Source organism: Barbus barbus (genome assembly GCF_936440315.1).
Source record: "Barbus barbus genome assembly, chromosome: 10".
NCBI classification, from domain to species: Eukaryota; Metazoa; Chordata; class Actinopteri; order Cypriniformes; family Cyprinidae; genus Barbus; species Barbus barbus.
The window spans coordinates 33,410,866-33,423,910 of NC_136738.1; the positions used below are offsets into that span (position 1 = coordinate 33,410,866).

Sequence of the window (13,045 nt, forward strand, 5' to 3'; positions counted from 1 at the left end):
CTTGTAATTGAGTATTATTTCAGCAATGTAACAGTACTTGTACTTAAGTACAAATTTTCAGTACTCTTTCCACCACATTGCTCCTCAGGAGACTCGCAAAGATCTTAAACGTCAATACTCTTCGCAATCCATCAGCGTTTACAGTCAGCTGCATTTGTAATATGCAAAGTACTGACTTGAACTCGTCAGGACTTGGAAGATGTTCAAACAGATGTTTAATTATCTGGCTTGATGCTGCTGATGTGAATCCTCTGCTTTACGATCAGTGTTGGGAAGGTTACTTTGGAAATATAATAGGTTACAGATTACAAGTTACTCTATCTAAAATGTAAAAAGTAGTGTAACTATTTCAATTACTTTATTAATGTAACTGATTACATTTGATTGCTTTTTGATTACTTTTCTAAATTTCTAATATTTTCAACTGTATCCGCAGTTCACCTGTGGATGGTTTTATGTGGGATGTTTACAAAAGACATCAACGCTCTCCAGAGACAGTTTCATATACTGCTAAAATACATAAATGAACAAAACTTTTGGATCGGATCTTTATCAGTTTGTATGGAGTTATCTTGAGCTTGAACATATAACACTAGTTCACATTAGATTCACATGCAGCAGGACACGTTGATTGAGTAACTTCTCATATTTATGAGAAACAAAATAGTCGAAATCTTTGAATAACTCAAAAATCATATGGACTATAATCTCATCCTGGGTTTGGAGGAACGGTGAGTAAATGACAGGACTGGCATGTGTTCTGCAGAAGACTCCATTTTTATTCATTCCTTTATTCAGTTTTTTTTTTCTAATTAAATGTTTTGTCAAGTATATGTTTATGAAAGAATGGAAAATATAAAGAATGAAAATAAAAGTCTTGGTCAGTGACAAAAGTTTATGATTTCTTTTAAATAAACATTTTACAATATTGCATTAAAATTATTGCATTTATCAGATCTTCCATTCACCCTTCCATTAAATGGAGAAAATACAAATTCTAAATGTTTTTCATTTGTACATTTGATGGAACTTTAAGAGAACTTTTAAAAACCTAAAGATTGTTTCCATCTTCCAGCGATGTTCAGCAGACATTAGAGGAACATTAAATATGCCGTCTGTCTGTGAAATCATTTTAGAGAGGCATGCAAAGAAAGATGGACAGCACATGAAGATCTGCTCCTGCAGTTGTTTGGTGGTTTGTGTGGAAATGAGAGGACAGTGAGCAGAGATTGAGTCATTATTAGATCATGAGTGTTCTGTGTTTCATGACTCTGTTAACCCTAACCCATGTTTCAGAGTTTGGCCAATCTCTGTCTCTCTGCAAGAAATGAGCTGATGAAGGACAGAGACCTGTACACGCTTTGGGGTTTGACTGATGCAGATTCTTTGCTTTATCATGAGGATAATATCAGCACTGAAGAGAAATATCATACTACCATCTCTGAAGCATCACTGCGTATCTCTGCTTCTGTTCCATGCCTTTAATGAGCTAAAATGGCATATACAGTGTGCGGAATGTCATCTGACCAAACCCAGAAAACAGGTCTCATCACATCCGCATGTCAGTGAAAGTATTAACAGCCGTATCACCTCATGGCGATATCTATGAATCAGTTAAACCAGCTAGTTGTTTTTACTGTTGTCATTTGATTCAATTTTAATTTTATTTTTACATTTATAATCTAAATGTAAAAATAAAAAACGTTTAGATATCAATCCATGGACATCGGTTATGATCATCTTTGGTCTCTACCTCCATATTTAACAGAGAATAAAACACTTGAACTGAAGCGATGATATTTCACAGAACACAGAATCTGTTGTTCATAACTCATATCATCACAGACGCCTGCAGCTGAGCTTTTTTAGGTACAAGTCGTAGTTTGGCGTTTTTTAAACACAAACTCGTTCAGAATTAAGTTAATAGGATGAATGATGAGCCAGTCTCAAGGTATTTCTCCTCTGTTGCTCAGGGGCTTCGAGCTGCTTATTACAGAGCTCAGAAACATCTCAGCGAATGAGATCCTGATCCAGTTCTGATGCTGCTGCGCTCCTCTGTGTCCGGCTGAGATAGTTTGAGCTGAACTCCCTAATAGAGCATATATATATATATATGAGGAGAGCAACTGCACACTCACTTAAGCATAGGCTATTTATTCATTCATATGTATTGAGCTGAACTCCCATCCTGTACTCCAGCTCATTGAAGACTCTTCAGTTCATCAGGAGAGGGCGTCCTCACCTCACATACCAGGTTAGCTGGTTAACACTGCATTGGTCTACAGTAGTTTGTCCATCAGTCAGGGTCAGGTAATGCAGTAGGTGGGCTGATCTCGTGCTGCTGTGGTTCAGAGATCAGTTGTCAGTGTTCTCCGGTGGTCTAGAGTGGTCTGAAGTGCTCTACAGTGGTCTGCATTGGTCTGCAGTAGTTTGTCCATCAGTCAGGGTCAGGTAATGCAGTAGGTGGGCTAATCTCATGCTGCTGTGGTTCAGAGGTCAGTGGTCAGCAAGGTTATTTTCGTAAACGAAAACTAAAACTAAGAAGAAAACGATTTATGAAAAAACTACTTCGTAAACTGAAATAAAATAAAATTATCAAAATATTTGAAAAACTAAAACAAAACGCTAAAAAAACTAACTGAAAAACTATTTTGAAAACTAGTTGAAAAACTAACTGAAATAAAATAATAATTAACAAAAATAAATAATCGTTTTCGTAATCATTACGTTCTCACCCCTTAGCTGAAAAATATTTGTTCTGTGTGGCGGTTTAGGGAAATACCTGTATCTCTCTGACGCAAAGCGGTTTAAAGCAGAGTCCTGCACGGGTCCTGTTTGATAAACATGCACCAGCAGTACTTACAGAACACCGACCCGTTACCCCACAGCAGCACTATATATTTATACCAGACCAGAACCGTTTGACATAAAGACCGAGAGTCGCGACCCGAACCGGACCCGCATTAATCTACAACATCAGGAAGGCAGACTTATTTATTTTCTCATCTAATACAAGCAATCAAACCAACATTAGGCAAGCTGGTGCTTTGAAGAAAAACAGACATGCAACATGATAATTAACAGAAGAAGAAAAAAAGATGAGCACGCACCTGTCTGTAAACAATACTTGCCCTAGCATCTGTGATCACTGCCAAACTTTAGAACAAATAAATATGCATAGGCTAAATCACATCATACACATGTTTATAATTCTTCATAAATAAAGAAAATAACATGTCCAAATGTGAGCCTTTAAATAGGCCTATGATCGCCGTTATTATTGACTTTCATTAGTCCCAGTTATGATTTATGCGCGGATGTTCACGGAAAAGTGCGCAAGACAAGACCGTTACAATATCATGATTATGGTTAAATAAGAAAAAAAGATATATAACCAAATTAGGCTACGTTTATTTTCATAATAAAAATCTCAACACACCATTAGATATGACATTAAGCGCAACTTGTGTAGATTTATGTAGTAAAAAGGCTTGCTTTGGTGTATATTTGTATACTTTTATCTATCAATCTCAGCATGGCTTCATTTAGTCGCTAAACCTTTGCCTCACTAGATTCAATTATTAAGTCTTTCTTTGGCCTTCGCTCTGGAAGTGATCTGTTGATTCTGCTAAACTTTCATTAAAACTGAAACTAAAACGGAAACTAAACTATATAAAAACTAAATAAAAATGTGTTCACAAAATAAAAACTAAACTAAAACTAACAAAAATATTAATGAAACTAATAAAAACTAAACTGAATTTCTTAGCAAATTTGAAAACGATATTAAAATAAAACGAATTTAAAAATTCAAAACTATAATAACCTTGGTGGTCACTGGTCAGTGTTCTCCAGGGGTCTATAGTGGTCTGAAGTGCTCTACAGTGGTCTACAGTGGTCTGCAGTGGTCTACAGTGGTCTGCAGTGTTCTACAGTGGTCTGCAGTGGTCTACAGTGGTCTACAGTGGTCTGCAGTGGTCTACAGTGCTTTACAGTGGCCTAGAGTGGTCTGAAGTGGTCTATAGTGGTCTGCACAGGTAGTGCAGTAGGTGTGCTAATCTCATGCTGCTGGGGTTCAGAGATCAGTTGTCAGTGTTCTCCGGTGGTCTAGAGTGGTCTGAAGTGCTCTACAGTGGTCAATAGTGGTCTGCAGTGGTCTAGAGTGGTCTGCAGTGGTCTACAGTGGTCTGCAGTGTTCTCCAGGGGTTTATCCATCAGTTAGGGTCAGGTAGTGCAGTTGGTTCAGAGGTCTGCGGTCGGTCGGTGGGGTTGGGAGGGGTTGGTCTCTCTGCTGGCGATGAATGGATGGATCTGTCGGTGGTGGCGGCCCGTATGTGGTTCAGAGATCTGCGCAGCAGGGGCCGTGACGTGTTTCTGGAGCTCTTGGAGGCCAGGCTGATCTCCAGTGTTCTTCTGTTGGCGTGCTGCAGAGACAGACGGCACATGAGCGTCTGCAGGAACGCCGCCCGAAACTGGCGCGAGGACAGGTTATACAGCAGCGGGTTCAGCACCGAGCTCAGGTAGAAGAAGCTGTCGGCCACCGGATGGAGCTTCACGTAGCTGCGCAGGTAACTCGCCGTCCACGCAGACTTGGGCACGGCCGCGGTCATCAGCCGGCGGATCTGATTGGGCATCCAGCACACGAGCAGAGCGCAGACGATCAGCACTGACGAGAACACAGTCACGTGTGAGAGGAGAACATTACATACAGAACACAAAATAACTACTTAACACATTATATTTGATCTTAGAATTCAGACCATACTGAAAATAATGAGACTTTATGATGTCTTTTTTCATTGCAGTTCTGTTTGTGTGGTCCAGTGTCTCTCATGTACTGACAGACTGGACAGAAGTGGACGTGCATCAGCTGTGAATCATGTAAGTACTGTATGTTGTGACAGTCGTTCACTCTGCAGTAGTTCTGAAATTCGTTCAAGGGTCCGTCTGATAATTATTGTTTATATGCAGGTCTCTATAAAAAATAGAAATCATATAAATGTATTGCATCAAATCCTTGGTGTTTAGTGAGGACCCAGTTTAAATGTGTTTACCCTGTTTACATGTGCACTTACACTGTTGTTCAAAAGTTTGGGATCAGTTAGATTTATATTGTTTAATAATATTGTGAAATATTATTGGAATTTCTAATATTGGTTTCATATTTTAATGTACTTTAAAATATAATGTATTTCTGTGATGCGCAGCTGTATTTTCAGCATCATTACTCCAGTCTTCAGTGTCACATGATCTTCAGAAATCATAATAATATACTGATTTATAATTAACGTTGGAAACGTTTTTGCTGCTTGATATTTTTTTGGAACCTGTGATACTTTTTTCTTTGATTCTTATGATGAATAAAAAGTTAAAAAGAACAGCATTTATTCAAAATAGAAATCTTTTCTAACAATATAAGTCTTTACTATCACTTTTTATACATTTAACACATCCCTCCTGAATAAAAGTATTAATATCTTTAAAAAAAAAAGAGAGAGAGAAAATTTGCTAACCCCAATTTTTTTAATACTGGTGTATAATATTGTAACACAAAATTTCTATTTTTAATAAACACTGTTCTTTTTAACTTTTTTATTTCTTCAAAAATCTTGAAACAAGTATCACAAGTCCCAAAAAATATTAAGCAGCATAAACATTGATAATAATCAGAAATGTAAAATGAGCATATTAGAATGATTTCTGAAGGATCGTGTGACACTGAAGACTGGAGTAATGTCGAAAATTCAGCGTTGATCACAGAAATAAATGATATTTTACAGCATATTAAAATAGAAAACTCTTATTTTAAATTGCAATAATATTTCACGATATTACAGTTTTGTTTTTTTCATCAGCTTTAATGAGCATAAGAAACTTTTTTTTAAAAAACATTAAAAATCTTACTGATGCCAGATTTGTGAAAGGCAGTGTATGTGTCCAATTAATCCGTCAAATATGTAGCTTTTGTTCTCAGCGAGCTGGTCGCGGCTGAAGATGAGGCGGTGATCTCTGGGTTAGAAATGTCTGTCTGAGTTCAGTGTGAATGTTTGAGTGTTAGTGAGTAAGATCACGTGACTGGAGCGGCTCAGATTTCTATACAGCTCATTTCTACAGATATCCAGGGCAAAAAAAGTGCACTTCTACAACATATTGAAAGTGCTTTATTTTCACGCACTAATTCTGTACTGAATATACTCAAAATTACTCTTTAGTACTTCTTAAGATAATCATAAGAACATCTAAGTGTACTCAGCTGTGCTAATTTGGGACACCATATGAACTAAAATGTGCTTTTAACATCAGTGTATTTAAAAAATACAAAATTAAAAGTACACTTGAACCCACTGGTGTAAGAAAGATCCAAGTGTACTACAAGTGGTAACTAACTGTTGCCTTGTGAGGGTGCACAAGACTGTCCCAGGTCTTAAAAACACCAAAGCGCAGTGCCCTCAATGCACACTAAACCCACACTATCTCCAATACTGCTCCGAAGACCTATTCCAGGCGTAGTGTATCCCATCATACATCATTTTTTGGAATAAATCGTGAGATTTTTGCAGAGATTTTGTGAGAGGTCACGGAAACCTAAATATTAATATAATAATTAGATATTATTACATATAATTTGGTAGAAAAACAAAGTGTTGCACCTTTTATTGGTGAAAAGATGAGTAGTGGTGATATTTATTTTGTATAAAATTTGCAATTGCTTTTTATCACTTAATTAGAAGCACCGCAAATTAAATAGTGTCATGGTATAGGGACTACTGAACAGACATTTAGAAGTTGATTTTAAAATGACAAGTATTTAAAATAAAAATAACACTCTATAAATGCTTGCATTATCTATCAATAATGAAAAGTTAGACACCTGTGTTCTTCATCCTCAATTGAACACTTGGCCCAAATACAGGAAATACGTCATTTAAGTAGTCAAGTGCTCAAGTGTGTGTATTTGGACGAGGGATCATTTATTTTAATTTTTTTTTTTTTTACAGAGAAAGTATATTAAAATATTTTAGTTCACATTCATGGCGTAGCACAGTTGAGCACACTTAGATGTTCTTAAGATTATCTTAAGAAGTACTAAATAATTTTTTTTAAAAATGTAAAGTACAAAATTTGTGCGTGAAAATAAAGCACCATGTAAGTACATTATATAAGTGCAATTTTTTCCCGAGTACTGCTTTCAATGGTTTCTGAAGTATCTCAGAGGACTTTATAGATGTGCCGGAGAGGACGTGTTCAGGAGGCTCGGGTGGATGTTTGTGTAAGGTTGGGTCAGAGTAAAGGTGAGCCTTTTCTCAAAGTCAGGAGTGCGAGATAAAGAACGGATTGTGTCCTACCGAGGAAGAGGATGGTCTGCTTGCGGGCCGCTTTCAGCCGAGTGCTCTCGTGTTTGGGAACGCTGTGTGCAGCTCCATTGGCCCCGGATTCCTGGGGTCCCATCGGGGCCCGGAGAACAGCGATCATGGCTCTGCACGTGAAGGCCACACCGCCCAGAATGAGCAGATAGAGAAGGAAGGCGGTGAAGATGCTGGTGCGGTACATGACCCAGTGCTGGCTCAGATTAGTGCAGAAGGTCAGGTTCTGTGCGGGCCCCTGCAGGCCCTCAAGGGCCAGTCCCTCGGTGCCTGTGGCCACGAGCAGCGGCAGAGCCACGAGCGCCGAGCAGACCCAGGCCCCCAGCAGCAGCGCCGTGGAGCGCCGGCCCGACAGCGCTTTATAGCGGAATGGGTGGCAGATAGCCAGGTAGCGCTCGAAGCTCAGTGAGGCGATGTTGAGGATCGTGGCGTAGCTGCAGGCCTCGAACAGAAAGCTGTAGATCCTGCAAGCGGCGTCTCCGGACGAGGACGAGAAGGGGAACCAGACGGCGCTGTAGAGCTCCACGGGCATCCCGATGAGCAGCACCAGCAGATCGGAGCAGGCCAGGCTCAGCATGTGGTCCGTCACACTCTTCTGCAGGTATCCGCTCCGCTGCAGCCGCTGGGACACGTGGATGGTCGCACTGTTTCCCACGATGCCCAGCACGAGGATAAGGCTGTAGAGCACCGTGAGGAAGATCTTCACCTCGTGACTCGGCTCCAGTGTTTTCCAGAGGCTCTGCACTTCCTCGTTCTCCTCCATGATGCCGGCCACTCTCTTATTGACTTTAGTGCTGCTTATCTGTGCTGTTAATCATCAAACTCACAGAGCACAGAATCACGGCGTTCCACTTGAAGGAGAGAGTCTGTGAACGCTTCATGATGAAGATCAGAGCTCTCAGCTCAGTCTGAGCGATGCGTTAGACGTGAATCTTCCTCGGCTCATGTTTTAGGTTCTGCTGCCAGGTAATGATTGGAATTTGATCACGGAGGCGGTGCGAGTTACTGCCGTGATCTGAGCCGAGCGTCGCCAGTTGAGAGGGAACTATTAGTCATGTGATGCTTTACAGTACGAGGGTGTGTCCTGTGTGTGTGTGTGTGTGTGTTTACACAAGTTACAGCCACAGTACATACTTTAGAGTGTTTCAGAGCGATAACTCACCTATAAATGATCATTCTGTCTTCATTTACTCGCCCACGTGTCGCTCCACACCTGTGTGAGTTTCTGTCTTCTCTTGAACATTAAAGAAGATATTTTGAAGAATGCTGACATTTTGTCACTTCTATTTTCTCTACAGAAAAATTATATTGTGCAACCAAAAAGTTTAGGAAATTTTTGCTCCATCCAACAATAACTGTGGCTGTTAATGGCACTGCTAATTGCTCTGATGAGTTTTTGCACAGCGTTTATCCTCACAGTCGCAGCAGTGAATCTCCATCATCACTTGCTCACATGAGCGCCTGGATTTTGGGAGTTAAACTACATCATGATCTATATATCTGGTTTTTGGTGAAGCTATATTAATTAGATTGATGCAAACAGCAGTTAAAGTTAACAGGCTGTGTAATTGCTTTATGTCTGTTATTGTAGGTCTCAGTTGAGCACAAATGCAGATAAACACAAGAGCTGTAAAACACAGATTACTGTGACGTGTGAGCACTAACCGGCTGCTTAAACAGCTACGATTATATTAGTGTTATCCCCAATGTTTCTGACCAGGGTTCAGGACAGAAGAACATACAGATTTAAACTAACACATATTAAAATGTATATGTAAATATGCTTTATTTGTTCTTGATGTTGTTGAAAATAATCTTTTATTTCACCTTTGATTAAAAAAAAAAAAAAGTAAAAAAATATTGAACACAAATCTTAGCTGGACAATAAAGTGATTAAACTATGGTCTTCGAGTCTTTTTATTTTCTGAGTCTGTGTGCGAATCTCTGGATCAGATCTCAAATCTTTGACAAGCTCTGATGAACCATGAGGCTCATTCACCCCATGACACAAAATATAAGAATGAAATATTTAGTTTTATGAAAATAAAGCCTAGTTTGGAGATGATCTGGCTGCTCTAAACTGTAATGATGAGTAATATCTCCACACACTGACGATGGATGAATGGATGTAAGAGTGTTTGGGTAGGAAAGGTCACCTAGAGAAAACCAGATGATCTATTAGCAACAACTGCCAACGCTGGAGAAACAGGACTGTCCACTTCAACCCTCCGGTCAGGGTGGACACGGGCCTAATAAGGAGTTAAACATGTGGTTTAGTGTAAACAGAGGATCTCTGGAACCTTTATCAAAGTGAGGCATGTGAAGGAGTTCTTGTGTGTCTGGCTTCTGCTGGAACGGATGGAGACCTCTGATCTGAAGCTGCATCGTAAAGACTGTCAGCCATGTCGTATTGAATTGTGGAGATATAAACCGTTTTCCCCCATTTTTGTGCAGAGTATTTTTTTAATAACTAGAGCGCATTAGCATCAGCAATTAATCTCGAGTTACTGTCATTACAGCTACTACAGCCTACAGTTTGCTAGCTAGCTATGCCCTCATCACATAAATGTATTTATAAACATGTATGGCTGTGTAAATCCAATTAAGTTGCTGATGGAGGCACTCCCTGCATCCCAATGTGCATACTACCCTCAATATTATTGAAAATTACTACTATCACATAGAATTTAGGATGGATAGTATGCACATTGGGACGCAGGCATGGTTAAAATTAATGAATGGTTTCTGTCGCCGATGACATTTCTCTCCAGCGGGTGTAGTTCTCAGAGTTATATAACACAATGTGCTCTAAATTTGAGTTCTTAAACACTCGTTTTTTGGGGTCGACAGCTTATAAAAACGTAGTTTTTTTTTTTTTTTACTTGTTTACTGCACACCTTGTCACACAGCAGCTTTTAGGAATTGTTCTGTTTCTTGTTGTAAGTCAGAAATGACAAGGAGGCAGCTTCCCTCAATACAAAGTCAATGGAGAGCGTTGGATCCCCCCCCCCCCCCCCCCTCTCAAGATTTAAGATTCAAATAGCTTTATTGGCATGGTGAAATAATTTTTTACATTGTCAAAGCTTCAATAACACTATACAATAAAAATAAATAAATAATAATAAAATAATAATGAAAAAAACAATATATATATATAAAAATAATAATGTTTTATAGAAGTGGCTCTAGGCATATAGTGAGTGTGTTGGTAGTTCTGTCCCGCTGGAGGCTCTCTGGTCGTGACAGGACCTCACACACCTGGCGGCCAGGTTTCAGCTTGCTGGGCTTTCTCCTAGCAGGTATGGGAGTTTGTCCATATTTGGTTTCTGAAGGAAGTCTTTGTGGTGAGTTGTGAAATGGGGATAGAAAGTGTTCCTAATTTGTGCATATTTAGGGCAGGATGTCAGGAAGTGCAGTTCTGTTTCCACATCATTTCCTGTGCAGTGGGGACACAGCCGGTCTTCTTCTGGTAGCCAGGTCTGTCTGTGTCTGCCGGTCTCTATGGTGAGATTGTGTTGACTGAGTCTGTACATGCTCAGGACTTTCCTCAGTTTAGGGTCACTCACTGTACTCAGGTATCCTGCCAATTCATATTCTCTATTTAGGGCCAAATAGCATTCCAGTTTACTTTGTAGGGCTGTTGCGTCTCTCCAATGCTGTAGGTATTTTTCTTTTTGTGTTTTAATTATTTGGTTTGGTCTGGCTAAGTTTTTATTCTCAGTCAGACATGTTGTGGTTTGTGTAGTCAGCTCTAAGACCGATTGGCTGAGGCCGTTTCTTTCTGGTGTCAGCTCTTGGTAGTTCAGGGCTTTGTGACGGAGGGTCTGTTTATCACTATTTTTTAGGTGGGCATGGAATTTAATGGCCCTTTTTTGAATTGTGATTATAAGTGGGTATAATCCTAATTCTGGTCTGCAGGCATTATTTGGGGTTTTGCGCTGTACTCGGAGCAAAGCTTTGCATAGTTGGGTCTGCAGAGTCTCTATTGGGTGTTTGTCCCATTTAGTGAACTCTTGGTTTGTGAGCGGGCCCCAGACTTCACACCCGTAGAGTGCCATGGGTTCTATTACTGATTTGATTATTTTTATCCAGATTCTAATTGGGATGTCAATTTTGATATTTCTCTTAATAGCGTAAAAAGCTCTCCGTGCCTTGTCTCTCAGGTCGTTCACAGCTTTGTTAAAATTCCCTGTGTTGTTAATATTTATGCAAAGATAAGTGTAGTTCTGCGTGTGCTCAAGGAGCATGTTGTTTATGATGTTGGTCTTGGTTGCTGGGTCTTTTTCAGAAAATCGTTATTTTTGTCTTTTTGTCTCCCACTCGGATGTAAAGCACGTTCTTTCCTTCAGATGACATGTCTATATGTTTCTTAACTCGCCGGACCTTGGAAGTTTCTTTCTATGTTACTCACGGAGAGAACTCTTTCATGGTGTATGCGAGCACTGAGAGTTTGAAGTGTTTTGAATGTGGCGATTTGGGCCACAAGCGTTTTATGTGTCCGCATAGAGATGAGCAGCGCCCTTCTACATCTCGTGCTGATGGAAACGATGTCGTTAATCAAGTAAATAACACAGAATCAGAGAGAACCGAGGAGCAGGATAAAGGAGCTACAGAGGGAGCAGACAAGCAGCAGGATGATAATGGAGATGAAGATGATCAGAGTGATGCTGAGGATGATACTGTACAGAAATGTGGTTCTGAGGAAAATATGGCTGATGAGACTGAACGTTTATCACAGTATACTGATGATGGAAGGAGAGACGATGAGCAGTGGTCTGATGAGTTTAAGATGTGAAAGATCTATATCCCCTTGAGCTGATTAATTCCTTTCTGGATAAGACAAAAGGAAAGGCAGGTGTTGAAATAAGAGATTACTTCCCTGATGTTGAAAAGTTTATTGCTTCAGTAATGTGGTTTAGGAAAGAAAGTAGCTATGATGAGCTTTCACAACAGAAAAGATTTTGTCTTAAAAAGTACTTAACTGTTGTTAGATCAGGAAAAAGGGTGGGAAATCTAAATAATTATGATGGCTAAAAATGTCTCTTTCTATATGATCTGTTTTCTCTTTTTCTCTATCTTTCTTATGGAGACCTTAAGGGTTGGTTCTCTTAATATTAATGGGATGAGGGATGGGAAAAAGAATGAGGTTTTATCAGAAATCATTGATTTGAAAGACTTTTTTTTGCAAGAAACTCATAGCACTTGTAGTAATGAAGTTAACTGGAGTTTATGGTGGAAAGGAGAGTATGTTCTCAGTCATGGGACTAATTTAAGTGCTGGGGGGGCTGTTCTTTTCTCTCCTACTGTAAATGTTAAAGTGCTATCAAAAAATGAAGTAGAGCCAGGAAGGCTTTTAATCGTTAAGGCTGAAATGAGTAACTTTAAATTCCTGTTTGTAAATATTTATGCTCCTAATGTTGGAGCAGAAAGGAGTTTACTTTTCAAGAAGGTTGAAAATATAGTTAAAGAAGAAAATGAAGATGTGTATATTGTTGTGGGGGGGGACTGGAACTGCTCTCTTGATTTTACTCTTGATAGAAATGGGGAAGAATCTCATGCACCGTCAGCGTCCTCTCTAGCTGGTGTAATAGAACATCTGAATCTCTCGGATGTATGGAGAGAACACAATCCTTCTGTAAAACAATATACATGGGTGAAGGTCTGTAATGATAGGATTTCTG

The 13,045-nt window shown here is 39.5% G+C and overlaps 1 protein-coding gene across 1 annotated transcript; it reads right to left on the bottom strand.

Moving 5' to 3' along the window:
- Positions 1 to 3,699: 3,699 nt before the first annotated feature.
- LOC306876087 (G-protein coupled receptor 39-like) lies at positions 3,700 to 8,127 on the bottom strand (the record flags this gene model as incomplete). Its single annotated transcript, XM_079427004.1, has 2 exons — positions 3,700 to 4,666; positions 7,347 to 8,127. 2 exons carry the CDS (start codon positions 8,125 to 8,127, stop codon positions 4,215 to 4,217), a joined length of 1,233 nt encoding a protein of 410 aa, XP_079283130.1. The 3' UTR covers positions 3,700 to 4,214.
- Between the last annotated feature and the right edge of the window lie 4,918 nt (positions 8,128 to 13,045).